This window comes from Mytilus californianus, unplaced genomic scaffold (genome assembly GCF_021869535.1).
Source record: "Mytilus californianus isolate M0D057914Y unplaced genomic scaffold, xbMytCali1.0.p SCAF_11, whole genome shotgun sequence".
Taxonomy (NCBI): Eukaryota; Metazoa; Mollusca; class Bivalvia; order Mytilida; family Mytilidae; genus Mytilus; species Mytilus californianus.
This window is the reverse complement of record NW_026262593.1, coordinates 12964304-12991967: the sequence shown is the minus strand read 5'-3', so window position 1 is coordinate 12991967 and position 27664 is coordinate 12964304. Positions and strand designations below refer to the sequence as shown.

Below are 27664 nucleotides of genomic sequence, written 5' to 3'. Positions count from 1 at the left end.
TCAATTTCGAAGTGCCAACTGAATTTTCTTTTACGGAACCATTCATTTTCTTTTTAACCGGCTTTTATATTGAACCATACTATTTATTCCTTTACGTTTATCACCAGTTCACATTACAAATTATACAATGTGACATAATAAAGCTAAGATTACCTTGATCAGTCTATCTTTGTTTACGTGTTTATTTACCTTTGATATCTCTGACAATATAATGTCTGTTTATGATTTGGTTGTGGTAGGAGCAGGATTGATAGGTTCTGCGGCAGCAAGACATTCATCACAATGGGGCCGTGTATGTTTGGTAGGACCAGAGGAACCAAAGGTAACTAGATTTAGGTTTTTTAAATATGCAATTTATTTTACTTTCTAAAATGATACAGATTGAAAGGGTTGTAGTGTATACATGCATTTATTATCTACATACACAGGAACACTATCAATCCTTTATATCTGATGTGGTTGTTGAAACTTTAAACATTTGTTTTATCAAATAAATATATTTTTTTTTGCTCGTCGAATATGTATGAGATATTGCCACTGGACGTTAAGCAACAACTACCAATGATTATCTTTTTGCTTAGTCTTTATTCTTTAATTTTGCATTAGGGGACGACCATTTGATATTCATGGGCCATGATGGGGTGGAGATTTTTTCCCGGATTGATCATTTATTTTAATCTGTTGCTACGTATGCTCTTTTTCTCACCGCCGTCGAGAAAATTTCTCTTCACTTTTGTAGCTATTCGATTCCTGCATTTTTAATGCAGAATATTCTTTTTTCTCTTATCTTGTGCAAAGTTATTCCTTTTACGTTCTTACGAGGCCAAGTTATTCATTATCAAAATCATCAATCCCCCCTTTTCCCCACTCCTTAGAAAATCAAATCTTAATGGTTGTCTTCTTTTAAACATCATCATCATAGGCGTTATATTTATTTATATCTTGTTTTGACTTAATTTACAGTCACGAACACTAGATGATACGAGAGATGTTTATGGAGCTCATTATGATGAAGGTCGAATGACACGATGTATAGCACATGATCCTGTATGGGCAACATTATGTCAAAATTCCATAGCTAGGTATAGAAAACTAGAGGCCGACTCAGGTATGCTATTATCATAGAAAACATAAGTCGAGAATTGATGCACAAAAACACATTTTTTTAAAAGAAACTATTAGAAATGCATAGATCGACTACATAAGATCTATAAATAGAATTGGAGTCTCTATAGAATAAGTGTATTATTAGAATATTTGATAACCTTAGAAATGACTTAATTCAGTATTGTTGTTTCATACTTTTTTCTAGCTTCAATATCAAACTAGTTTGCTACTGATAAATCACTGTCTACTCGGCATTTACAATGTAATCCCGACCGGTACTTGCTATAATCTAGTGTCAAAAGCCGAGGGTAATATGATGGCTCATAAGAAAATTTTGTAAGTCGTTTCGTCAGTTAAACTTGAAATCAAGTAAAGGAAATTTAGATCTTACAAACCCTAATCTTTATATAAGAAAGAGCATGAACATTGAATTGAAGTTTGCAACGACAGAATAACCTTAAAACTTTCCACCAAAAGTATGGTATCTTTGATGTGTTTTGTTAACTACATTTAGGATAACATGAATAAGATATGAGGGTCTGGATGGGGGGTCCGTCATTTCTCTATTCTTTTTTTTTTGTCCATTATTCTCTATTCTGTAAACCCCCATCCAGACCCTCAGATATAAATAATTAAGAGATTACCACATATGAAAGTATCGAATGATATTCAGAGGGCTTTTGAGGCAACGAGTTTTATAAATTAAATCATAAAATTTGTTTAATAGGTATATCTTTTTATGATGAAGTTGGAGCGTTAGTGCTTGGTGAAAATAATTCTGAATATATGAACCAAAATGAAAATGTGATAAAAACTCAAAATGTTAAAATAAGTAGACTGACATATGATGAACTTAGAAAACAGTATCCGTACTTAAATGTTTCGCCCAGGGATTATGGTTTATACGAGGGTACGAATGCTGGTTATATCAGTCCACGAAAGGTTGTAAAGGCACAGATCCAACAGGCTAAATTATACGGCTGCACTTTTATCCCGGAAGTCGTTAATGAAGTGTCTAGAGTTGTACAAGATGGTGAATATTATATGCGCATTATCACGAACTCTACACATATACTGGCACGAAAAGTTTTACTGGCTACTGGAGCATTTACTCCATTTAGAAACCTTCTACCACGTGGACTGGAACTTGACCTAAAGTTAATCCCGATAACGGTGGCAAAGGTCGAGATTTCCGACTTAGATTTCAAGAAAATAAAGTAAGTAGAGCATAAAAAGAAAGTACCGGAGCAATTCGATAACAATCAAGATATAAACAAATTCAGGACTGACATGATTCTACATGGATATTTTCATATCTTAAGTAAAAAGATAAAGTATTAAAAAAGTAAGAGCTTTTTTATTTCTCAAACTCAGCAAATATGTGACACGTCTCGAGACAAGTTAAAATCTAAAGACCTACTTAAGTTATTCGAAATCGTACATGATTTAAATCATTCTTTTATTTTTATGAAACTTCTTCTGTATTCATCCGTCGTACAAAATGTAGTTTAAATAGTTTTGCTCTTTGATGATGAAGGCAAGTGGAAAAAATATAACAGTACCGTTTACCTAGATATACAAATGTACATACTTTTTTTTTCAAAATCATTATTTAAAATCGAAATTTCAAATTATATATAACATCTCCAAGCACATGTTTTATATTGAACACTAAAACACTAGATTAAGCCGAAGAGGAAAGCCATTACTCCTCTTACGAATATAAAAATAATGAGATGTGGTATGACTGCCTACGAGACATATTTTTATGTATGATAGTTGGCAGAGTTGTTAAGGGCACCGAATACAGCACATGAGTTGTTGCGGTTAAACAGTTTGAGTAGAGGTGAGAAACCCGTAGAGAGATAGTAACAAACAAAATCTACTCTAATATATTATTTCAAAAGCAAACAATTTGATAAGGTATCAGAAACTATTTATAAATGGTATTCAGAATTAACCAGCTCTCATAGTTTTTTTTCAAAATCCATGTGTATGTGAAATTTGTCACTCAATAAAATTTGAATCGAATATGATCATAAGAGGGAAAAAAACAAAAAACGGTAAGTTTACAAATTAGAAAAGCATACGGTAAACTGACTGTTGTAATTTTGTTTTTGCAAATAGAAAAAAGGGTTCTGAGCATTGATTTTTTTTATTCCAGAGAAATGCCTGGTATGGTTTATTTTGGAAAAGGTACTGATGATTGGACGAAGGAGTTTCCACGTGATAAAACTGGTTTAATAAGCTGGTATATGTTACCTCCAGTAAAATACCAGGACGGTAATATCACATTATGTTCTAATTCGCCAGACTTAAACGAACATAAATTATTTATACAATAAAACTCAACACATGAATCAGAAATGAGCTCTCCTTGTGAGGGTAGCATACTTTTTATTAACCAATATAAAATATGAATCAAACAGTTCGTTTCAAAGTTCATTTTTAAGCACGCTACGGCTTATTCTCAGTCGGTATAAAAACAGTCATACAGACTCGATCACAGTCAGCCATCAATTAATACATACAAATATATACCAATCTACCAAACAAGAAATACAACTTAAATAAATCATTATAAGTAAATCATTACTTTCCACATAAAAACAATAGATGGTCTTGATGGTGGTGGGTGAGGGTGGGGCTTAATACAGGCAAGACAGTAGTACGGAGTATGCTACTCAGCGTAAGGCAGAACTTCGAATAATAACATTATAAATTACATTTAATTTATATCAAACAGCAAGCACGAGAAACACGAGCCAAAATCATACGATACATAGAATACATGTTTTAAATTCGCAATGCGACAAATTCCATCCAATGGAATACATTGTACATTGTAAACATTACAGGTATTCTAAAAACATGTGTTGATGTAAACAAACACACGTACGTGTTTTACCAAAACAAATACATGTGCTTCCGTACTATTATTAAATATATTTATGTTCCAATTCGCCAGACTTAAACGAACATAAATTATTTATACAATAAAACTCAACACATGTATCAGAAATGAGCTCTCCTTGTGAGGGTAGCATACGTTCGAAAGTAACAAAGAAAGAAAAAGGGGGGTCGTATACCGAGGTTTTTAGAAACTGTTAATTTTTCTGATATGTTTTCCTGAACATACCAATCTTTTGCAGTTTCAGATGCCCATCTACCATGTTTCTTGAATAACCTGTCATTTATACCAGCAGCGGCTGCAGCCGTCGCACCACCTGCTGTCAAACTGTGTAAACCTAAATTAGATTTTTCTATACCTAAAGATCCAAGAGCGTCTAATAACAACTCTCTAGCCCTTGTATAAGATAGAGGAGTAATTCCTCTTAATACATAAGTGTTTGTTTTCTTACGAAAAGTTACTGCTCTAAAAATGAATTCGTTAGAATCGATTGCTATGTTAGCTTGTGATAAATATGTGAGTAACATAGATACCGGACATGTTATAGAACTAGTCTTCGAAATCAACACTCTACTACCTTCTCTGTGTTGGTCAGTCTTACTTTTTTCGGTAAATAAAGACATATAAGTAGGATAAAACTGTATATCAAATCTTTTCAAATTAACAAGTTCGGAAAATCTTTAAAATCCTGCATAACTTAAGAGACACATACAAGCGATTCTTCTATGATTTAAAGTACTGAATTTTTACCGTATTTTCGTACAATCTGGTACAGAATTTCAGGTGTAATAGGCTCTTTCTTTTTTACAATGAAATGACCGATTGACATATGAACTCCTTCTTTAATAGATGTACATAAAAAGGAATTACAAGGATCGGCAAATCCGGCAAGTTTATGTGACCAACTAATTGCATAGTAAGCTCCTTCAACTATAGATGCGGATTTGTGTTTTTTACATAAATGACTCAGGTGTAACGAAACATCATAGTCTGAATCTGGTAAAAAATTAAGATTAAATGAATTACACCATCTACACAAATTGTTAAAGGCGTACCTGTACTTCTTCCGAGTGTTTTCAGCTCTAGAGTGTAGACAAAATTCTGGAAGACACTTTGCTAAATTTTGTAATGGCTGGTGTGGTGAAAGAATTTCTGATGACCACCTACCAACGCTGAAAATATCTGAAAAATGTAAAAATTTAAACAGATAGTAAATAAAAAAGTATATACATGACAAATGCGTTTAATATATAATCATTACTGACCTTGCTCCGTACTATAGCCTTGTCAGATTTCTTAAAAAAGACCTCACTATCGTTTCTATAGCCTTGTCAACATGTTTCATGTCTATGTCACAGTAAAACAAAAACAGTTATCTACAGCTAAAATATCAGAATTGAAATTCTTAGAGCCAAAAATGGAATTCTTGTTGTTCCCTTGAAGAAATATGCATTGCTCACTGGAAAATTCAATGACATCCAATACATAATGACGAAATTCCATGTTTCATCTAAATAATAAAGTCCAAAACGATGAAGACGGCCATTTTGGTACTATCAGGGTACCTTCGGCTTTACAGAGTACTAAATGATTTATACTTTTAGTAACTAAATCAATTGGAGGGACCATTTTCCAATTTTGTATAAAAGCATCAATAGCTTCACTCCCGGGATTCCAAAATTTTGAATTAAATCGCTTCAATTTTGTATTAGCAAAATTGGCAAATCTATCAACAGTATAAGGACCCCATAAATTATCCATGAATTCAAAAAACTCCGTAGATGTTTGCCAGTCATCTATATCTATCATTGTAGACAAAAGTCAGCTCTACAATTTTCTGATCTAGGTACCCAAATTGGATGTACAATGACTCCTTCCTTCGAACAAAATTTAAAAATGTCATATGCAAAACACTGTAATTGGTGCTACCTCTATTGATTATTTTTACACAGTTTTGATTATCTGTGAGCCATTTGACAGTACTGTTTTTTAAAACAGATTTAAATGAATACAAAGCTTGAATAGCTCTTAGTTGTCGCCAAGTCGAACTCATGTTTTTCTCATATTCGCTCCATGTGGAATGAAAAACTTTTTCATTCAACTCTACAGTAAAAGCACTTGCAGCTACATTACTAGCATCTGAATACACCACTATGTTTGGTAAGGTGTCATTCACAAAATTCTTCTGATTAAGATTTGTCAAACTTTCTGACCAAAATCTAAATTCTGCTAATACACACTCAGTGTAAGCAATATCTAAATTACCATCCCATGATTTTCTGTTCTCAATTGCAAAATATAAATGCCTTGTCATTAGGCTTGTGACATTGCCCATAACTGGAGACATAGAAATAATTCTACCTGTGAACTGTGCTAACTGACGAGCACTTATAATGGGAAATTTTTTCAAAATATTGTCAAGCGATTCTTTTGCATCATTTAATCTACGTTCAAACACTGCTAAACTAAAGCTTTCCGAATCCCATATTAATCCGAGCCATTCCAAGCATTGAACTGGATCAAAAATAGATTTTTTGCTAATTCCAATGAGGACTTTACGCATTCAGATATATTTTGACATTCTAAATACCCTTCTGACATACCTAAACCATTATCTAGACAAAGCACTATATCTACACCGTTTTTACGCCAGTATTTAACCATAGGCCGTAAACATTTTGTAAAAATGTAAGGCGCTGAACTCAAACCAAAAGCTAAAACTGAAAAACAATAAAACTTTCCGTTCCAAGAGAAACCTAAATATGTATGTTGCTCTTTGCAGATGTCCAAATGAAAATATCCAGATTTTAAATCAAATTTAATTAGGTATATATCTTTCTTAAAAAATTATTGAGCAACCTTCCAATCTTCGAATTTTATTTTATTTTTCAAAACGTATAAATTCAATTCAGATAGATCTAATATCAATCTCTTTTTCCCGGACTTTTGAATGGCAACACTTAATGGATTTACCTCAAAAGGCTTGAATGTTACTTCGTGTACGCATTCGTTTTTCGAAAGTTCGAGAACAGCTTCGTTTACAAAATCAGTATTATCAACTGCAGATTTATTATTGCGGAATTTCATAGGAGGTGGTAAACTCACAAAAGGAATCATATAACCTGATTTTATAGTATTAATTATAAATTTGCTTGCTCCAATATGCTCCCAAAAAGCTATAATTTTAGATATACTACTTTTGAAGCCTTTGGCGAATTTGGAAAAATCAACTTTATCAAAATACTTAACATGTTCGAAAAGTATATTCATGTGCCCATGCAACAAATATTCATCTACTAAATTAAGATACTTATCTTTTATCTTATGTTGCTGGGTTGCTCCTTGGTGTAAATTGCTTGCTGCTTTTATTGGGACAGTTTGTTCTCCAGTGTCCAAATTGGTGGCATTCATAACACGTCATAGGAAGTCGCCTCTCGGCGACTGTTCCTTCGAAAGGGCGACTGGTTGTACTGTTGATGAGGCATATCTGCAGTATAAGTAGGAGGTCTGGAAACAGTAGCTGAAGGCTTAGCGTATGGTTTAGTACGACTTTTCCTTGTTTTTGAGAGCTCTGCTTTCAGCTTGTCGGAGTCTTTTCTCGTCATCTGAATCTGGTGCTATTTCGTCACTCGCGTACTTACGAACTGTGGTCCAACCAGCAGGAGATTTATCGGCTATTCTGATGGAGCTTATTTCTTTTGTTCAACTTTAAGATAAGTCCAGTAATTAAATTAATAGAAACAAAATCTTCCTTCGAAAAACGTTTTTGCAGCTTATGTAGGTCAGCAAGGACTTCGGAATTGAAAGTAAATTGGATTTGGTTACCTTCACTCTTTAGTTTCACGGACGCTTCCTTTTTCAACTTAGTGTCTAAGGAGTCGTTGCCCGACACTAACTCGTTCTTCAGTGCAGATATTTTAGAATCGACGTACGACGTAAACAGTTGAAAGGTGCTGTCACTTATTTGTTGCTGTGGCGCTGTTTGCTGGGTTGCTGTCGATGGTACTGATACAGGCAAACTAGGAAATGCAGCTTCTCTGTTTAGACCTAAAGGAGTTGTAGACTCATGTAGTAGTAATTCGTCTTCGTCTTCGGAACGGTGGTCTGTCATGATTAATACAGACAAGGCAGTAGTACGGAATATGCTACTCAGCGTAAGGCAGAAATTCGAATAATAACATAATAAATTACATTTAATTTATATCAAACAGCAAGCACGAGAAACACGAGCCAAAATCATACGATACATAGAATACGCAATGCGACAAATTTCATCCAATGGAATACATTGTAAACATTACAGGTATTCTAAAAACATGTGTTGATGTAAACAAACACACGTGTTTTACCAAAAACAAATACATGTGCTTCCGTACTATTATTAAATATATATATATTTATCCAAATAATTGGATTTTAAGTTATTTGTTTTATGTCCAAATGAAGTTTCGGCGATTGAACAGATTATTGACGTTTTCAGAATTGAAATGAAATAAACTTGCATTTTAGTTGTTTTTATCTGTGAGACAACATATGAAATACATCTAGTATCCAAATTAAAAAGTCAGGCTATCTGGACCATGAGTCTATTTTTCGGAGGAGTCGGATGTTGGGGGTTTGATGTGATTTGTTGTACTGGTTTATTATTTTTTATAATTCCTGCTATAATGTGTTATGCTTATCTCAAATTTTAAAGATCACATAGTGATAGTTTTATATATCATTCTACCCCATACGAGAAGGCGTGCTAGGCTTGAACCGTATATGATAGGAACGCTGTACATTTCACTTGAAATTAATATAAATAGTTTATCTATACCTTTAGATAATCACTAGTTTTTGTTTGTTATCTTGATTTGTCGTCTTAACTGATTGATGAATTATAACTTCGGTAAACTACTTCTGCCTTAATTCAATACTACCACAGTTTGTGCCTGTATCAAGACAAACTATTTGGACCATGTGTTGTTCATTTGTTTTATTTTTGTGTTAACGTCTATTTTGTCAGACGTTGGTGGATAGTGATGTCTGGTCCGATGTTGCAATGTTCTGATGTTGTTTGTGATTCCTGTTAACGTTTTTATGAAGCAGATTCACCGAATGTTGCTATGAACTTTATAATGTTAGTTTTTAAATGTTTCGGTAACGCATGGAAATAATTACAATGTTATTGGTGGTATATTTTAGGTAAATATTATATAAAGCTAGGACATTTTCACCATGCTTTTCCTACACATTTTACCACAATCAAAGAAATGAAAAGATGGTTTTGTAGTACTGGGGATAAGCACATTGTTGACGCTACTGCTGATTTAATCGGTAATATTATCAAAGGTAAGGATTTATCAATACCAAATACACTCATCTTAAATACCAGGATTGACATTTTGTACGCCAGACGTGCGTTTTGTCTACAAAAAACTCATCAGTGACCAAGATATTTTTATTAATGCATGCAATAAAGGTATGGAAAATTTTCCATCATGAAAGATACCAGTCTTGTGATTTAGCACGCACATTTCGTCTACATAAGAATATTAAGTGTTATTTTCATTGTATGAACAACGGTCAATTGTTGACGTATATTCAACATCTATATCTTTTTATATATAAAATAATGAGCAGAAACCCAGAAACCCTCTATCAATGAAATTATGATAGGAAATACAAGCCATGGAATATCGTATCAACTAGAAGATATTTATTCCATATGTAGGCGCTGTTTAAATGTCCTTTTGGTATCTTTCGTCTCTCTTTAACAATACAGATGAACTCTCTCAAATCACAAACTGATCTAACTTATTTTAGGTGTCAACAGGGTTTCATATCATGGAGATTGTTGCGTTTTAACAGAAACACCAACAGAAAGACCCTACATTGATATGTTACATTCCCAACTTGGTGTTGCAATAGGCGGAAACGGGTACGGTGCCAAATCCAGTGATGAGATAGGAAGAATTGCAGCGGCAATGGTATTGAAAAATGAATGGGATTCAACTATTCCAAGGACAGTATTTCAGGCTAGATTTAACGAAGTTGCTTCAAAGTTGTAGACCACATACAGCTGTGTGCAAATTTGTAAATTAAAGAGAGTCATTTTGAGAATAAATATAAACAGAATAAATAGTGAATATAAAATCATATGCCAGAATTTGTTTGATAGGATTGCATTGTATCGCAAATAATTGTTGTAAAGTTTTGATGGAATTTATATATGTTTAGAAAAAAAATTTGTGGATTTTCACTGCAAAGACTTTGTATTTCTATATCTTTTAAAAGTAACGCCGCCAATGATACGGAAAGACTATTGTTTTATAATGGTATGGGAATATAAAATGATCAAGTATTTTCACTCTTTGCCAAAATGTAGTTTTACCAAAAATGATCTTTAAAAATATCATAACGTATAGATTAACGAACTAGTTTCCCGTTTACTGGTTGTGTGACATGTTAGGATTTTACACAATACTCGAACACTTTTATGTGACAAAAATCCATACAAGTTTTGAAATAAAAAATGTGAGTAGGTTTATATAAAATACAAAAAAGTAAAACTAGATCAGCACATTGTTTTTTTCCCACATTATCAAGTATATAAATTGTCTGAGAGGGAGACTTATTTACACCTTATGTTAATCGATGTACTAACTGACAACAAATTTATTTGGTACCGATGAATGAGTCGGAGAGATTGCTGCTCATTTTTTAGCGGTACTAAGTTCTTTAATGATTTCAAGCAGTATTTCCTCTAGAATTTGCATATCTTGTATTACATTGGAATATCTTTTAATCAACATTAATTCCTTCTCCTTTTTAAAGTTTTTTCCCTGATACATTTTAAGATCTTTGAATTTCATAGAGTAAACGACAAAAGAATAAAAAAAATTCACTTCATAGAATGTGTACGATTTTCTTAACTTACCTTCATCAAGAACGTCCGAACCCCCAAAAATTGAAAGCCTAGGATCTTTTCAGTTTTTCAGACTTCCTGTTGTTATATAACTGTGAAATTTTGTTTATTTATGATTCTACATTCTGTCGATACATATATTTTGGCATTGCACCAGGTCATGTTTGTATTCTTCTTCTTTGTTTATGTTGTCTCTAAATCCAATGGATATGTACTGATTGATTTTGTCTTTGACACGTGATTTTTAATTAGCTGTTATAGGCTTTGAACCAACTTTTGGTACTTTGTGTCTTACATGTTTTTGTTAGTAGCTTCTTTTTGTAATGATATAGGATAGTTAAAGCGTTGTTCGTGCATACATTTCTAGTATGAAGCGCTAAAGCGCCGCTTCATTCAAAATCATGCTTCGGTCAACACCTTTACATTCTAATAAAATTACACAAAGAAGCGATCAATTTCTAATTAAAAGAAGTACAGAATTAATCCATGTGTATGTTTAACGATATATTGTTCTTTGTGTGCTTATTTAAGTGTGTTTTACGCAGGGCTTGTTACCTCCTTATAACTAGATTCAATTACATTGTACATTTGAGACAATGGTCAAACGATCGTGTGTGCACATCTTAATGTCTATTTTTGCAAACTTTTGTTTTTGAGTTAATACAACACGATATAAATTTTGATAGGTGTTTCATTTACCATTAAAAATGAGTGAAAAACTATATTAATATTCAGTATTCAAAGCAGGTAACACACTTCACAATCATTCAATACTTAAATGACTATTGGGAAATTTGTGTCGATTATTTTGTATCAGATAAAGAAAGGCAATAGTAGTATACCGCTGTTCAATAGTCATAAATCGATTTAACTGAAACAAATCCGGGTCACAAACCAAAACTGAGGAAACACATAAAAAATAAGAGGGAAACTACGGAACAACAGAAACACTGAACTACTACAAAAACAAACGCCAACATATCTAGATAAAGGCAATAGTAGTATACCGCTGTTCAATAGTCATAAATCGATTTAACTGAAAAAAAACCGGGTCACAAACAAACACTGAGGGAAACACATCAACTATAAGAGGAAAACAACTGAACCACGGAAACATTGAACTGCTACAAAAACAAACGCCAACATACATAGAAACGGACTATGCGATAACAACTGCCATATTCCTGACTTGGTACAGGACATTTTAAGAAAAAAATGGTGGGTTGAACCTGGTTTTATGGCTATCAGAATGAGTTTGTGACAATTTTATAAAAACCATCGTAAACCAACACATACAAAAAAAAAAAAACAAGCAAAAAAACCCAGAACATATAGAAAAGATTTATATCATGAAATATACATCAAGATCTCATCGCTTTATCAAACTCGTACTACAATAGTGAGCAATATTTGAGTACGTACTAGTTGGAACCTAGAAACATACAAAGAATATCAATACATAATGAATGATTATGGCATGATATACAAATAACTAAAGCTAAAAATGTAGAATTATATGAGATTGACAGTAGTTTTGATATGAACAGACCGACTACATTTTTTGTGTGTATTGTACATGTATAATCATCAATGCTTATGTACAAAAATGTTAACATACTTGAAATATAAACAGATTTTCATGATTACAGACAATTATTTATATAGTTAGCAGTGATCTTAATAATGACCACCAAAAACGATGATCAATATGGCCTTATGTTTAGATAATATCACTGAATTCGAATTAATAAAATTGAATTTTTTTTTTAATAAAATGTCTAAAAATAAGTTAAAATTTACACTGAATCTTTTATTAGAATTGACATAACTCGTTTCAAGGTTCAATTACAACAGAATTTTAAAGTGTAATTATTACGTAATTCTCGATTGTGTTTAATTGGTTGTTTACTAACTGAACATGTAGTGATATTTCTAAGTCAAACAAAATGGAGAACGACGTGTATGATTTGTGTGTAGTTGGAGCTGGAATGATAGGGTCTGCAGTAGCTAAATATGCATCAGAATGGGGTCGCGTTTGTTTAGTTGGACCAGAAGAACCAGAGGTAACTACCCTACTGTAAATATGGAGATTATTGTAAAGACAATGAATATTCTGGAACGTTAAGGTGCAATGCAAAACCTATTAAAAATGTAATGAATCAACATTTTGAAATCGTAATCAAATACCAATCTTATCATTTAATACGACATAAGTGCGATTTGACGACGGATGTGAGCGAGACAAGGTGTGTCAATCGAGTTCTCTTTCAATTCTTGCATTTATCTATTCTTGTCTGAAAGAAACAAAAATTAAGTCATTGAAAATAATATTATTGCAGCGATATGAAAAATGAGGTATGATGGCCGATAAGACAATTATCCACCAGAGGTCAAATGATGTGGATATAAGCAATTATAGGTCTCTGTACGATCTTCAAGAATGTAGAGTTTATTTAATAAATCATGAGTTAAGGCAGGACCAGGCAAGTACGAGAGTAAATGCAATAATAAAGTAATGAAAAAATCATATTAAGGGAGCAGTGGATGAGAAAGTTAAAACAAGGCATCGGACAGCGTAGCAACCAACAGCTTCATGAGTTTTCAATAGGACATATTACTGACATTTTGAAATTAGAACAGTTGTATAATATAAATATGCATCAATATATTTGATATTTAATGTAACGATATATAAGAGAAGTTTAGCATGAAAACAAGACCGATAATGTGCTAACACATAGCATATGAAATTGTTCGTCATAGGAAAGAGATGTCAATTGTAAGAGAGACATATTTGGATGTCACTATGATGAGGGAAGAATTGCGAGATGTTTAGCTCATGACCCTATCTGGACACAGTTGGCACGTATCTCTATGTCAAGGTACAGACAAATAGAAAGTGATTCAGGTAATGACGATTCGGTATCAGCTAAAAGCGGTTCAGTATCAATATTTTTGACATAGCTAAATAAATGACAAAATGTATAACCCAATGGCATGACGACTGTTTTTACTTCAGTGAACAGATACAGCATTATTAATACCATGTTAAGTAAGGACACTCACTCTGTTAGGATTGAATTTGTTTTCTATCAATAAATGAACATGCCAGCAGTAACTTTTCACATTGCTTATCATTTTTGAATAAAAAATTGATAATGTATTGCCATATTTGTAAAGATGTCTTCGTATAATTCATCAAAGGTGACCAATATAAAAATAAGGAGATGTGGTATGATTGCCAATGGGAATACTTTCATCATGGATCAAAGGATGAGGAAATGTATCAAAATAAGGAGATGTGATATAATTGTCAATGATACAACTATATAACAATAAACATAGGACAAACATGTAAAATTAACAGGTGAAAATCGAAAAAATGATCAATTTAACTGAACAAAAATCCTTGGAAAAGTTCAATATTTGAATAGAATTCACATAAAATCTATTTAAAACTGTATCTAAACTATTCAAAAAATACCTTTTCTCTTAAACCAGTATAAATTTTTGTTACAAATTGATATGTTGCGGCTAAAACAAATTCCACTTTAATAATGTAAAATATTTGTATAGTTACCGACTTCAGTTTGGGTATACATAAGTCAAAGTAGCAATCTTGGTGGAAAAAAACGTCGAAATAAGGTTAACTTCGTCGAGTTATAAATCCATAAAAAGTCCTTTTTAGACGTTTTTCACAACCAATACGGTCACAGATTGGTTAATACATAAAAGCAGTTGTATGCAAAATCTTATAAAAGTCTGTAGCATGATCCATTTTCTTTAACTTGATCTGACATTACGTTTGTGTTCACATTACTTTCAAATCTTACTTTTTGAATTAGGGATTGGCTTTTATGATGAAGTTGGCTCATTAGTAGCTGGAGGAAAGGATACAAAATATATGATGGACAATGAAAAGGTGTCAAAGGAACAACAGCTGGAAATCGAGATACTGTCATACGAGACACTCAAAACGAAGTTTCCACTTTTAAATTTCTCTGATATAGATCATGGAATATATGAAGTAAAGGCCGGACATATCAGTGCAAGAAATTTGGTCAGTGCTCAAATTAAGCTGGCTAAATCCAAGGGTTGTGCATGCATCCATGAAATTGTTGAAAACGTTACCCAGATGGAAAAAGATGGGAATAGCAATATGTGTGTATTAACAGAATCAGGCAAACAAGTCTTAACCAGAAAGGTACTATTAGCAACTGGTGCATTTACAGCTTTCAGAAATCTACTTCCTGTAGACCATGAATTGGACGTAGGGTTATGTCCACTTACCACTGCTATGATTGAAGTTACAGCTGATGATTTCACAAATATGAGGTTTGATTGTGATAATATTAAATAGTTGAATATCCCCCTATAAGCTATTATTTTTCACAGAACACTAAAGTCGAATACACACAAATAAAAAAGTTCGGTTCATTATCACTCCTAATAGACGGGTTCTCTCCCTTGCATCATACGGGTATCTGAACCAAACAGATAAAGGACTGGGAACCAGTCTACACATCCAATTGCTTGTCGGAAGGTAGATTTTGTTTAATAATATTTAGTAAATAGGTATCAATGCTAACATCATCTCGGTACAATGATTGCATGCGTTTGCGGTTTTTAACAGTATATAAAGCCATATCTTTTCCGAATAGGATATGCCAATGCTTCAGGCATTCGTATTGCTTTGCTTAAGTTATTGTTTTACTGGTGTTGGTAGTTTTTGAGATATGGAGTATCATGTCATTGTGTATACTTTAGTTATAGTCTTTATTCTTTTTTTGGTTATGTTGGTTTCGTGAAGTAAAATGTAGCTTCTATTAATATTAACACTTAAAACGTTGATAGTCACCAATGCAGGATACCGAATTAAAGTAGCTAATTTTTCTATGTAACTACTAAATAGTAAAAATATTTTCACTTTGAAATAATATCCATTTTGAAAACAACTTTAACCTTGCCTAATTTTAGAAAATATCCTACTTTAATATATTTCGGGAAAGGAGCCGATAATTGGAAGAAGGATTACCCTCGCTCAAAAGATGGTGAATATAGCTGGTATATGTTGCCGCCAATTAAATATCCAGATGGTATATTTATATTAGTATCACCTGATTTTATTTATTTTATTCATTTTTAATAGAGTGTAACTGCTAACATCCCCTCGAAAGTTTTACGGATGCATAATGATTTGGTTGACTTTTTGGTATATGTGTGTCACATATTCCCATGGTTATGATACATATAAGCACAAAAACCATCGATGCTATTTTTCACGATTGTTACATCACTGCCCGAGATTAAATATCCGGAAAATAGAACTAAAAATGTATAGATTATATGAATATATCACAAAAAAGTTCACGAACTTAACTTTAAAATATTATTTCTAGAAAACCTGTCGAACGATTTCTCCTTAAAACTGATGTTGATATTAAAAGTATAATGGGCTACCGAATAGGTTTTGTTTTCAGTAAAAATAGTTGAATCTTCTGCACAGCGCGCAGAAACGCAAAAAGGCAAAACTATAGTGCATAATATCTTACCTATCGACGCATATAGATATTGCACATACACTGGAATTATTTATACTGCAATAACGAACTCGATGACCTCCAAACATTTTATATCAATAAACGGAAATTTTAGTGGTAATAAAATATCATGTTTAAAGAAAATTTGTACGACAGGATTTTTCATGAAAAAACAATTAAAAGTCAAATTATTCAATAATTTTTGCGATATTTACGTGTATCTTATACATTTGTCTTCTATTTACAGAATATCAAATCTACGTTATATCCGAATGTATACATGTTTTTATTTTTTTACAAAATTCATGTGTAATACTAGTATTAGTTAGAACTAGCATTCTAACATCTGATACATATATCTGTATGCAGAATTTCTTGAAATCGCAATCATTAATCTCACATTTTTGTCCGTTCTCCTAAAATCGCAGTAATAAAAGCACGCAATGATTCTGAATTTACATTACCACATTCTCTAGCTGTTTTACAAAATTTCATAAGATCGCGAATTTACGTCCATGTTCCCTTAATATAAGTGATCATTTAGTATTGTTCTATAAAACGTATGATATACATATCCTGCATAAAGCACATGTTTGCTTTAAATAAATTACATAATTTGAAGAACTTGACATTTTCAGACAAAACATCATCTGGATGGTATCAAACAGCAGCTGTTCTGACCCAGTTTGATAGCGCGCGTCAAACACGCGGGTTTGATATTCCTATTAATCCATGGCATGGTCAGTTTGTTTTCGACTTATGATTTTGAATATCCTTTTCGTGTTTTTCGCCACTCTTTTTCTAAAATTTAACTTAAGGTTGTCAATCTATTCTTGATATATTAAAGATTGGTGAATTTAATTTTTATTCAATCAGCACAGGGTTTACATGGTTAGTTTGATGCGTTTCACCAGACTGTTATTATCTATGACACATGAGATACTATAAATCGAAGGGAAACGTTTCGACACTGGTCTTTTATTGATTTTTAATGGTGACAATTTTCTAGCGTCATTCATTTGCCCATTTTTTTTTCAATTAATAGTTTTAAGACAACAATTGATGTATTTAATTTCTATTATAGGGAAGTACTACATAAAGCTAGGACATCTACAGCATGCTACCACTAAACGTTTTACCAGCAGCTGTGAAGTAAAAGAATGGTATTGTAGTGGTGGAGACACAAAACTCGTAAATGATACAGTTGATCTTTTCAAGTCTGTCGTACAAGGTTAGTTTTCTATTGTATAGATAAAAGAGATTTATTACATCTGATGGTTTTGGGTTCGACATGTTTCGTATATATAACTTCAGAGTGTGTTATTATGTGATAGGGACTTGTATCAACTCTTCCATATTTGTTTGTTATTATAGTGATTAAGATAATACACAATACGACTGCTGTACTCCTATTTTTGACATTTTAACCTATTATGACTGTTTTGTTTTGTTCACACATTGTTGTCAATTTAATGGAATTTCATGCGACTGTCATACAAGTGAGAGGTTTCGCTAGCTATAAAACCAGGTTTAATCCACCATTTTCTACATAAGGAAATGCCTGTACCAAGTCAAGAATATTGCAGTTGTTTTCCAGTCGTTTGATGTGTTTGAGCTTTTGATTTTGACATTCCGTTTTGAATTTTCCTTGGGATTCGGAATTTTTGTTATTTTACTTTTTACTTCCTGTTGCTTGTCTTTATGTCGTGTTTCTTTGACCACTATCTTATATCTCTCTTGACTTTGACATGATTTTTCATTGGTCCTTTTTTTGTAGACGTTAATCCGATCTCCTACCATGGTGATAGCTGTGTTATAACTACAACCCCAACCAAACGACTGTACATAGATACTCTACATCATCAGCTAGGTGTCGCTGTCGGTGGGAATGCGTATGCAGCAAAATCCAGTGACGAGATAGGCAGGATAGCTGCTGTAATGATGATGAAAAACGAATGGGATTCATCATTAGAAAAGACAGATTTTAATTTAAAAATGAAAGAAAAGCCGTCAAACTAACAGTTTACATCTGCAACTGTTACCTAGCTAATTTCTGTAAAGGACTTAACCAAGTTAGAAATATGACAGTTGTTTTACATTCGTTTGATGTGTTTGAGGATTTGATTTTGCCATTTGATAAAGGACTTTCCGTTTTTGAATTTTCCTTGGAGTTCGGTATTTTTGTTATTTTACTTTCTACACATTAATCTAGGATTCCAACAAACTTTAGCAATGCATTTCTGCAATGTTTACAGCATGATTTACTGCAGCATTTAATAATCATTTTTTTCAAAATTTCATCATACTTTATTGAAAATTTTAACATTTGTTAGTTGGATACAGAAAGTACGGTACCTCATCCCGGCCTCGTTTTACATTAGTAGCATACATTTAATAGAACTAGTTATTTCTTGTTAGTAATCTAAATTCTGAAATATACATTACTATGTTATTATGTATCCATCATTTCCATAGTATTGTTCAATCTAATTATCATGGTTTAGATGAAAATTGATTTATTTTAAAGATGATTTTGATCAAGGTACATAAGGTGGTTCATCGGTATATATTTTCTCATATAGAATTTTCTATTTTTAAAGCTATAAATCGTGCAAAATTGCACAATTTTGCATAGATTATTCATGATAAAACACATTTTTTTATGAATTAAAAGAAATCAATGAGATAGAATTTTAAAATAAAATATAAGAAAATAGTTATTAAAATATGCTTTAAGAAAATAAAAATAGAAAATGGTGTCACCGAACTTGTTTTCTTGCTACAAGTAAAATACGAAAAAAAAAAATGACATTCCTTTATACAAATTTTACTATTAAAGTTACCTCCCCTTAAATGGGTTGTTTGAAAAATTGATTCGTACAAAAACAAATATTTGGTATTTATTAAAACAGTCTAAAAGATGCAATATATCACTTATTTTTCGCTATCTCTATTCAAATAATCAGGCTTACACATTAATTTCTAATCTGTCTCAAAATTTGCAGATTAAGTGCCAGTCTTTGTAAGAATCGGGCAATTTTGAAAAAAATCAAAACATGGCCGAAAAAAACCCACCGACCTAACCATCCTATTTTGAAGTTACCCTCATCCTGAGTTAGAAATGGTAGGTCTTTCGTTTCTGCGTGTCTGGTAATTCGAGAAATCTCTAGATAAATTTTGGTTAGAATGATAGCAAATTACAGAGTTAGCTCCCCTTAATTTTTCATTTCTAGTGCATTTCAACCAAATTATATCTTGAATTACCAGAACAGGACAAGGAAACGAATGCTATATTCATGCACCATTATACACTTTGAACAAAAAATAATGTCAACCTGAGTGGGTTTTTGTTTGTCATGTTTTCACCACTGCCTGATTCTTAGGCAGATTGGCACTTAAAGCAAAGAACTAGACCAACTGTGTACTGCTATTTTATAATCCAAGGTGGTGGTATACAGTTAATCTACCATAACTTAAATTGATCGATGCAACTACATTAAAATTGCTCATACAATTGGACGAATGTTTTATTCTAGATAAAAAAAACTGAGAACATGAATCACTTGCACTTACATAAAGAAATGCCTGTACCAAGTCAGAAATATGACAGTTGTTTTCCATTTGGTTGGTGTGTTTGAGCTTTTCATTTTGCAATTTAGTAAAGGACTTTCCGTTTTGAATTTTCCCTGGAGTTCGGTATTTCTGTTATTTTTACTTTTTGCACCTTTAAGAATGCAGCTTTTTAAAGTAAAATTGTGAGACACATTATATTAGGCCCCTCTTGACCATTACGCTTTTAACGTGTGTTGGTCTGATACATTATAGCTTTGATTGTTTTGGTTGTAGCGTTCCTGATGAAGGTAAATCCAGAAAGTAGCTTCGGGTGCATGAAATAGTTATTTCCAATCGTGTGCTAACTATTACAAGGAAAACAATGTAATAATTTTAAATAGGTTTTATAAAATCAGAACATATGTTTGATCATAGCCTTTAAACATAATTCCCTACATGTTTTAGGAGCGAATGTTTATACTTATTGGCCTTGTTATACGCACATTTTATACACAACTATTTTACATTTAACTTTACATAAATAGTAAATATTGAATGAAATAGGGCAACATGTAAATTATTTGAAGTCAAAGATTAAAAATGAAAGCATTATCATTCTAAACATAGTCCCAATCGAAATTCAAAGTATCTGAAACAGGAAGTTGGTGTTGACAGATAAACAAAGCTCTACGTGCGTTACTCATCATCACTTCAAAGCAAGTGACCAAATATGAAGAAGTTATCCTGCTCAGTAGTACTGGTGAAATGTGCGACGAAACATTTGAAGACATTATGAGTACAAGGTGTCTGACAGATTCCAAAAAAATTCTCTCATGTCACAAGTTGACAAAATCTGAAGTTATTCTGTTTCGTTATATTTGATAGAAGATTGACCAAAACATAATTGCTTGACACAGACTGACGGACATTATGTTCAATGCAAACAATGAATTTACAAGATGTATGATACTATAATGATTATAGAAGAATAATAATTTTATTAGTTCTTTACTGATAGCTATAGCCATGTCGGAGTACGTCTTAGTCACGTTTGTCTTTATTGGTGCGATTGCATCAATATGCCCAAAGCAATGTTGATATTTTGATATCCCCCCTGACAGAATGGAAACACCTTTGTCTTTGAGATGAATCCCATATGGCTGCACGTGATCTGATTTAGGATCATCATTCTCCAAGACAATTGAGCGCCTTGCAAAAAGAAACTATCCAATCCTTTAAATTTTTTTTCCAATGGAACATTGAATATTTCAATAGTTGTTAAGTTATTCAATGTATCATACCTGGGAGTTGTGAATGGCATAAATGTCCTAACATTGGCCATTTGGTACACAATTTGGCCAAAAACAAAATGCTAATGACACACTGATGATGACTTTTCTTCTAAAGTATTAATACGTAAGTGCATTACAAATAATTTTATAATTGTAGTATAGCCGTATAGTAATTACTTGAAACTTTTGAAGCCTATTAGACTTCAAATATAAAAATAAGAAGATGTGGTATGATTGCCAATGAGACTCTCCACAAGAGACCAAATGACACAGACATTAACAACTATAGGTCACCGTACGGCCTTCAACAATGAGCAAAACCCTTAAAGTTAAAACCCAATCAAAGTTCGTTAACTTGTAACATGTGATCACGTTTGAGATATGTTAGTCACATATTCCCTGTTTACTGACACAGAGACTATTAAAATAAGTTATAAATTGAAGTAAGGATGTGGTATTACAGTCTACACGACAAGTATCCAACAGAGTCAAAACAACGTAGATTTAAGTAATATACCTCAGCCACATTCAGGTACAATACCTTCAATATAAGATGTCCCTACTTCCAATACTAAAGTTTGCACTTTTAGTATCAGTTTCCGTTTAATTGTCACTTTGTTCAATGGTCTGTCATTCAATTTATTCTACAAGTATCTTGGAATCGATTTTTGGTTCCAATTGAAGAAGTTCATCTTAAAAAAGATCTAGCTGAATTGGTAGTTCTTGTACGATCAGGGATATCACTGCTTTTCTGTAGTTAAAGTAGATTTACTGTATACCGCCATCTTGGATTGTAAAATAGCAGTACAGAATCGGTCTAGTTCTTTGCCTAAATCTTCAAATTTTGAAACAAATTTGCAATTAATGTGTAAGACTGAATGTCTGAAGAAAAATAAGTGATTCATTGCATTATCCCAAATGTTTAAACAAAACCAAATATGTATGTTTTAAGAATCAATTTTTCAACTTGGCTATTTAAGGGGAGATAACTCTTTTAGTAAAAACATTATACTGGAATGATAGTGAAATTTTCGTTTTTTACTTGTAGCAAGAAAACAAGTTCGGTGACACCATTTTTTATTCCTATTTTCTTAAAGCATATTATAAAACCTATCTTCTCATATTTTATTTCAAAATTCGATCTCATAGATTTTTTTTATTCACAAAAATGTGTTTTATCATGAACAATCTATACAAATTTTGGCAATTTTGCACGACTTGTTGCTTAAAAAATAGCACGGTGACCCATACTTTTTATTATATTTTGAAAAAAGCATTGAAAAATCTTCATTTTGGCAAAGTATAAAAAAATCTATCTGTATCTGAGGAAATATAGACCGATGATCCACCTTTAATGAACTAAATCATCTTTTTTGTGTATCTTAAAGTCAAGTTACAGTAAATGGACTATGTCACAGATTTTCTTAAAATTTGGCAGACAACTTTGGCTCGATGAACTTGTACTGAAAATAGAAAAAATATAATGCATTTATCTCTTTTATTTCCTGAAATATTACTGATTGAATTCCTTCAAATTAGGTGAACATTAAATCCTAAATTCATGTATCAACAACATGTAGTTTTAAAAAAAAAACTATGTATTTGTACATGTTGAAATTGGAGATTTTATGATTTTAAGACAAATTTATGAACGTTTTTCGCCGATTTTGTGTGCTTTCTATACACATGCTCACCTAATTTGAAAGAATTCAATCCGTAATATTTCGGAAAATAAAAGAGATAAAGACATTATTTTTTTCAATTTTCAGATATAATTTAACGAGCCAAAGTTGTATGCAAAATTGTACCCACAAATTTGACATAGCCCATATACTGTTCCGTGACTTTAAATGTACTTATGGGATTTGAACATCGTTTATCTATTTTTGCTTTTGCACCCCCACAATTGGTTTCGATATAGTTTTTTCAGTTTTTCACGAAGTATCGTCTAAGTTTTCATTAGTTTTAACTTCTGTCTTTCAATTTTATAGTTTGCATGGTCTTTATTGATAATAGTGTGTCAGTTGCAGTGGTGGTAAAGCTTGTTTTCACCGGAAATATAGTTTTTTTGACTTACAGTCTCATATATTAGTCTGTTTAATCTTGAACACAGTATTTTCCATCAACATCATATGGTTTGACTGCCTTTCCTTGGATGTAATTAAAGCTATATATGTATGAACATGTTTCTCTTATGCTGATAATTTTAAGTTAGGTTCTTCTGGTATGACAAATGTCAGCAGAGGCTTCTGTTTTTCTCTAATGATGGGATGCATTCTAAAAACTAACTTTTAATACAGTTACGCCTGCCTTATTTCTTGACATATCTAGAAATTGACGAAGAGGGTCGGTTTGGAACAACATTTTATGACAAAAGAGATGATTTCAGCTTGCCAATTGTAAACTTTCAATTTCTGTGTAGCAACACTCCTGGAGTGCCTGCATATGTATTATATATCTTCCAATTGACACGATATTCCAGAAAATTCATTTCCTATAATGATTTTCTTGATAGAGGGTCGTTGCTTACAGAGAAGATATTAAACCAAGAGTTCAAAGTGGTGAAGTTGAAATCATCTCTTTGAAAATTTTATTTATTTAATGATTAATGATTTTGGCGTTATCGATCCCTGATATTATTTGTCATTATGTTAACTTTTTGCTCATTATAAAAATAATGGAGATTTTACAAAAACGAAACGCTAATCTAACCCCGAAATTCAGCAGTGACATAACCACTAGTTTGGTAAACATGCACAAAGAAGGCCAAATTGAAGAAAACACTTGATTGTTAGACGCAAGAATAACTCAAAACCCGGTATATGTTATTTTCTTTCCATATGACACAATGCCAATTACCATGAAAGACCCAAATGGTTCAGCAAACGGTAAAAAACTGGTGAGAATGAAATCTGCTGGTATAAGATGAATTGTCTTAAGTTCTTAACTCTGTATTGTTTAAGGAGAATGCCATTTGTGCGATGTGAGTGCTACAATCTAAAGCTTCTGAGATTCACCAATACCTGACCTCCAAACACTGTGATTCAATTCATATGCATTGTTTAGACGCCAAAAATCAAACGAATATATTTGAACATAGAAATCACCCGCGTACTTTATTTGTCCTTTTAAATTTTTTGATTCGAACATCACTGATGAATCTTTTGAAAACGCGCGTCTGGCGTACACAATTATATGTCTTATAAACGATTGAGGCAATTGGAAAGCCTCCTAACGAGAATGCGTTAAAACTTGCCGACTATTTAGAAAATCTTTGGGGTCGAGGAGTATCACGTGAAGCAAACTGTATAATACAATGATAAAAAACTACGTGGCTCCAGGTTAAAACTCATATGTTTTAACGTACCAGCTATTTGTGCAAAATAGCTTCAGTGTCATTCAGGACACGGCCAATAAGTTTAAATAAATTATCGTTATGGTCTTCACCAAGATGGCATTGACAAATCGAAATAACTGCTATTTTCTAGGATGTATTCATCAGAGTGTTACGTTTGATGCACTAATACATTTTTGGATGTACAAATAGATGATTAAGGAATATGTATGTTCCTGACCATAGGAGTATTTAGACCATACGCATATGACTGGGTAATTAACACAGTGGACGTTGAAAATTTACTATTACTGTAAAATGTATAAGGTATGAAAGACCCTTCAGGGTGTCATACATTGTGAAAAAGAGTTTCTAAAAATGGAAATTTGACTTATTCAATCATTTGGTGAATTAATTGTAAAGGAATTTTTACATGGTCATTACCGAATTTTCCTTACGAAGCTTAATGAATATGTCGAATTCGACTTTGGAAAATAATTTCAAAAACTATATACATAAATCGATCAACAAGAAGTCAACTGTTTTAATCACAGGCATATTGGGCATAATTTTAGTTTTTCTTTGTTTTTTTGTGTTTCAATTCGTTTTTTTTTTAGTTGATTAGAATTTCTTTATTATTCCAATTGTGTTTAGTAATTTGATTTGTGCATGCTCCTATCCATTTTACAAAAACAATACTTTATGCGTGCTGTCCCTCTATACTTATGTGAAAAATAAAAATAGAGGGGTTGTATGAATAAACTACTATTATTGTTAGTTCGTTTGAATGGAACAAAATCACATAAATTAAGTGACAATAAGTACAAATTAGAAGAGATTAAATACATATAAATAATCTAAACACCGCAAAAATGGCCCCTGCCCCAACTGACGACTGTGCTGACCGGTTTCACTTACCGACCGAAAAGCCGACAGGAAAGAGGCACTTTAAATTGACTCTATCTATAAGATGCCAGATACACCAAGATTTATACAATATGTGAAAGATAAAGGATATCAGTTAGTAACTTGTGTCGATTTTGGTTTGAAGAACGAGCAGGAGGAAGTTAGAATTTTCCTATATGGTCTTAACACTCGTATGGTCCGGCCCATTAATAACCTAGTGAGTATATACTCATAAGGTTCGATCATACGCGTATGGTCGGACCATATGAGTATACGCATATGGTCATGACGATACGCGTATGGTCCAAATATTCATTTGGTCCGAAACATATACACATGTATGTAGCCAAACATAACTAGTTCTTAATTAAATAGTTTGTCCGTTCAGCATTGTTCTGGTGCTGTCCTATGTCATATTTGCGTTTTTTCGTTTTCTTTAACATTAACATTACGTATTAATGGATAATCATATCTAATGCTTACTGACATATGACCGTTGTGGTAACTTATCTGCCTACTTTAGCGTGTTTTCCACTCAAAGTAAAAACTGTCGTTTCGATGTCGAATGTTTTGGTATTGTACTGCTGTAGTTTTTCTAATTATTCGTTACTTTGGTAAACAAACTAACAATGGCTAGACGTCGGATAATTGACGTCAACAAATCACAAATTATTTGGTGAAATTGATGAAAATATCAACATATACCCGTAACTATTCTAAATATATATTATTTGTAGCTTGACTATAAATTCGTTAAACAGTAACGGTATTTAAAAACGGAGACTTTTTGTTGAATGACAATTGATTTGTTAGATATAACTATTTGTACATCTGCTAAAGAATAACAAGAACTCTTTGGCTTGGTGTGTTAAATTTATTACATTTTTGAATTATATATAGGCATAGCACCACTAATTCGGCCCGGACAAAAAGTACATTCAAGAAAGTAGTACATATTTTAAACAAAATAGTTCCTAGGCATACCTGTAACTTTGTCATTAAGTAAACTATTTGAGTAATTTTGGTCTCAAATGAAAGCTTAATGACTTGGAAATACTATATAACCTTTATTCAAAGTGTCTTTTGAATAATAAAACATGTATGAAACTAAAACAGGATGGCATATTTGCCCTGTTGGTCAGATCAGGAGACCTTTTTGTACTACCCATTTTCCGGGAACCAGCGCGCTCTAATATGCAATGAAAGTTATGTTTTGTTTAGTGCAAGTCAGGCTTAGGTATAGTTTTGACATGAAATGACTGTCACTTTATTTGAACGTAAGACAAAATAGCTATGAATGCTTGAAGTTGCATAATTTAACATAGAAAGCCATAGGGGTATGAATTAGTGGTGTTATTCCTTTAACGTATCAGTATATTAAACAGATGCTTATAATTATATTACAGTGACATGAAAAATGAACTATAAATTGATGAAAAATTGCACATTAGACATTTAGATTAATAATCCACAAACTATTACATTGAAATATAAACGTCAAATATCTTGTTGTAAATCCACTACAGAAACCTGTTGCGTTTGAAAGTAAAAAAAAAAACACAGTATACTTGAAGTTTTGGTTAAAACTGTTTGTATACGGATTCAAAATCCTAATGCAGATTTCTGCTGCTACTGCACCAAAAGTAAAAGACGCAGACGATACGAAAGTCCCTTTATTCAAACTCATAGGTCGAAGAGAACTTTACAACGCCATGGCAAAAAACAAAAATTAGCGAAAAGACAAATAACTGTCTCAAAATACCATATATAAATATAAAGACTGAGGAACTCCAGTACATACATCTTACAGGAAACTATCATGTAATTTAAAGTTGTTTATATTTCAATGTAATAAGCAGATAAAATAACAGCTTGATCCTTTAGCTTCACGTTCCACTTGATAGATTATGTCCGCTCACTAAATAATTCAAAGTGGGGTGACTGTTTTGAACACATCTATACCATCGCATTTGAAATAAAGAATACCACTCAATGATGCTTCATATAATGACTTACATCTAGACATTGACAACAAAGGTCGGCTGAGGACAATATTTTTGACAAAAGAGATGTTTCAACCTGGGACTGTGGTGTGAAAGCACAACATAAGAA

General features: G+C 32.4%; 2 protein-coding genes across 3 annotated transcripts; both read left to right on the top strand.

The window, feature by feature from the left end:
* Positions 1 to 107: 107 nt before the first annotated feature.
* LOC127719584 (N-methyl-L-tryptophan oxidase-like) lies at positions 108 to 10161 on the top strand. Its single transcript, XM_052225802.1, has 6 exons — positions 108 to 322; positions 964 to 1108; positions 1835 to 2324; positions 3272 to 3390; positions 9206 to 9352; positions 9827 to 10161. The coding sequence occupies exons 1-6, from the start codon at positions 212 to 214 to the stop codon at positions 10069 to 10071; spliced, it is 1257 nt and encodes a 418-aa protein (XP_052081762.1). The 5' UTR covers positions 108 to 211; the 3' UTR covers positions 10072 to 10161.
* Positions 10162 to 12794: 2633 nt separating this feature from the next.
* Positions 12795 to 18638, top strand: LOC127719578 (N-methyl-L-tryptophan oxidase-like). Of its 2 annotated transcripts, XM_052225796.1 has the most exons (7): positions 12795 to 12991; positions 13692 to 13836; positions 14774 to 15263; positions 15906 to 16024; positions 17107 to 17208; positions 17553 to 17699; positions 18246 to 18638. In XM_052225796.1, exons 1-7 carry the CDS (start codon positions 12875 to 12877, stop codon positions 18485 to 18487), a joined length of 1362 nt encoding a protein of 453 aa, XP_052081756.1. In that variant the 5' UTR covers positions 12795 to 12874; the 3' UTR covers positions 18488 to 18638. The 2 variants fall into 2 exon arrangements, with proteins under 2 accessions (XP_052081756.1, XP_052081757.1); XM_052225797.1 differs by lacking the exon at positions 17107 to 17208 and having other exon boundaries at positions 12797 to 12991.
* Positions 18639 to 27664: the final 9026 nt, after the last annotated feature.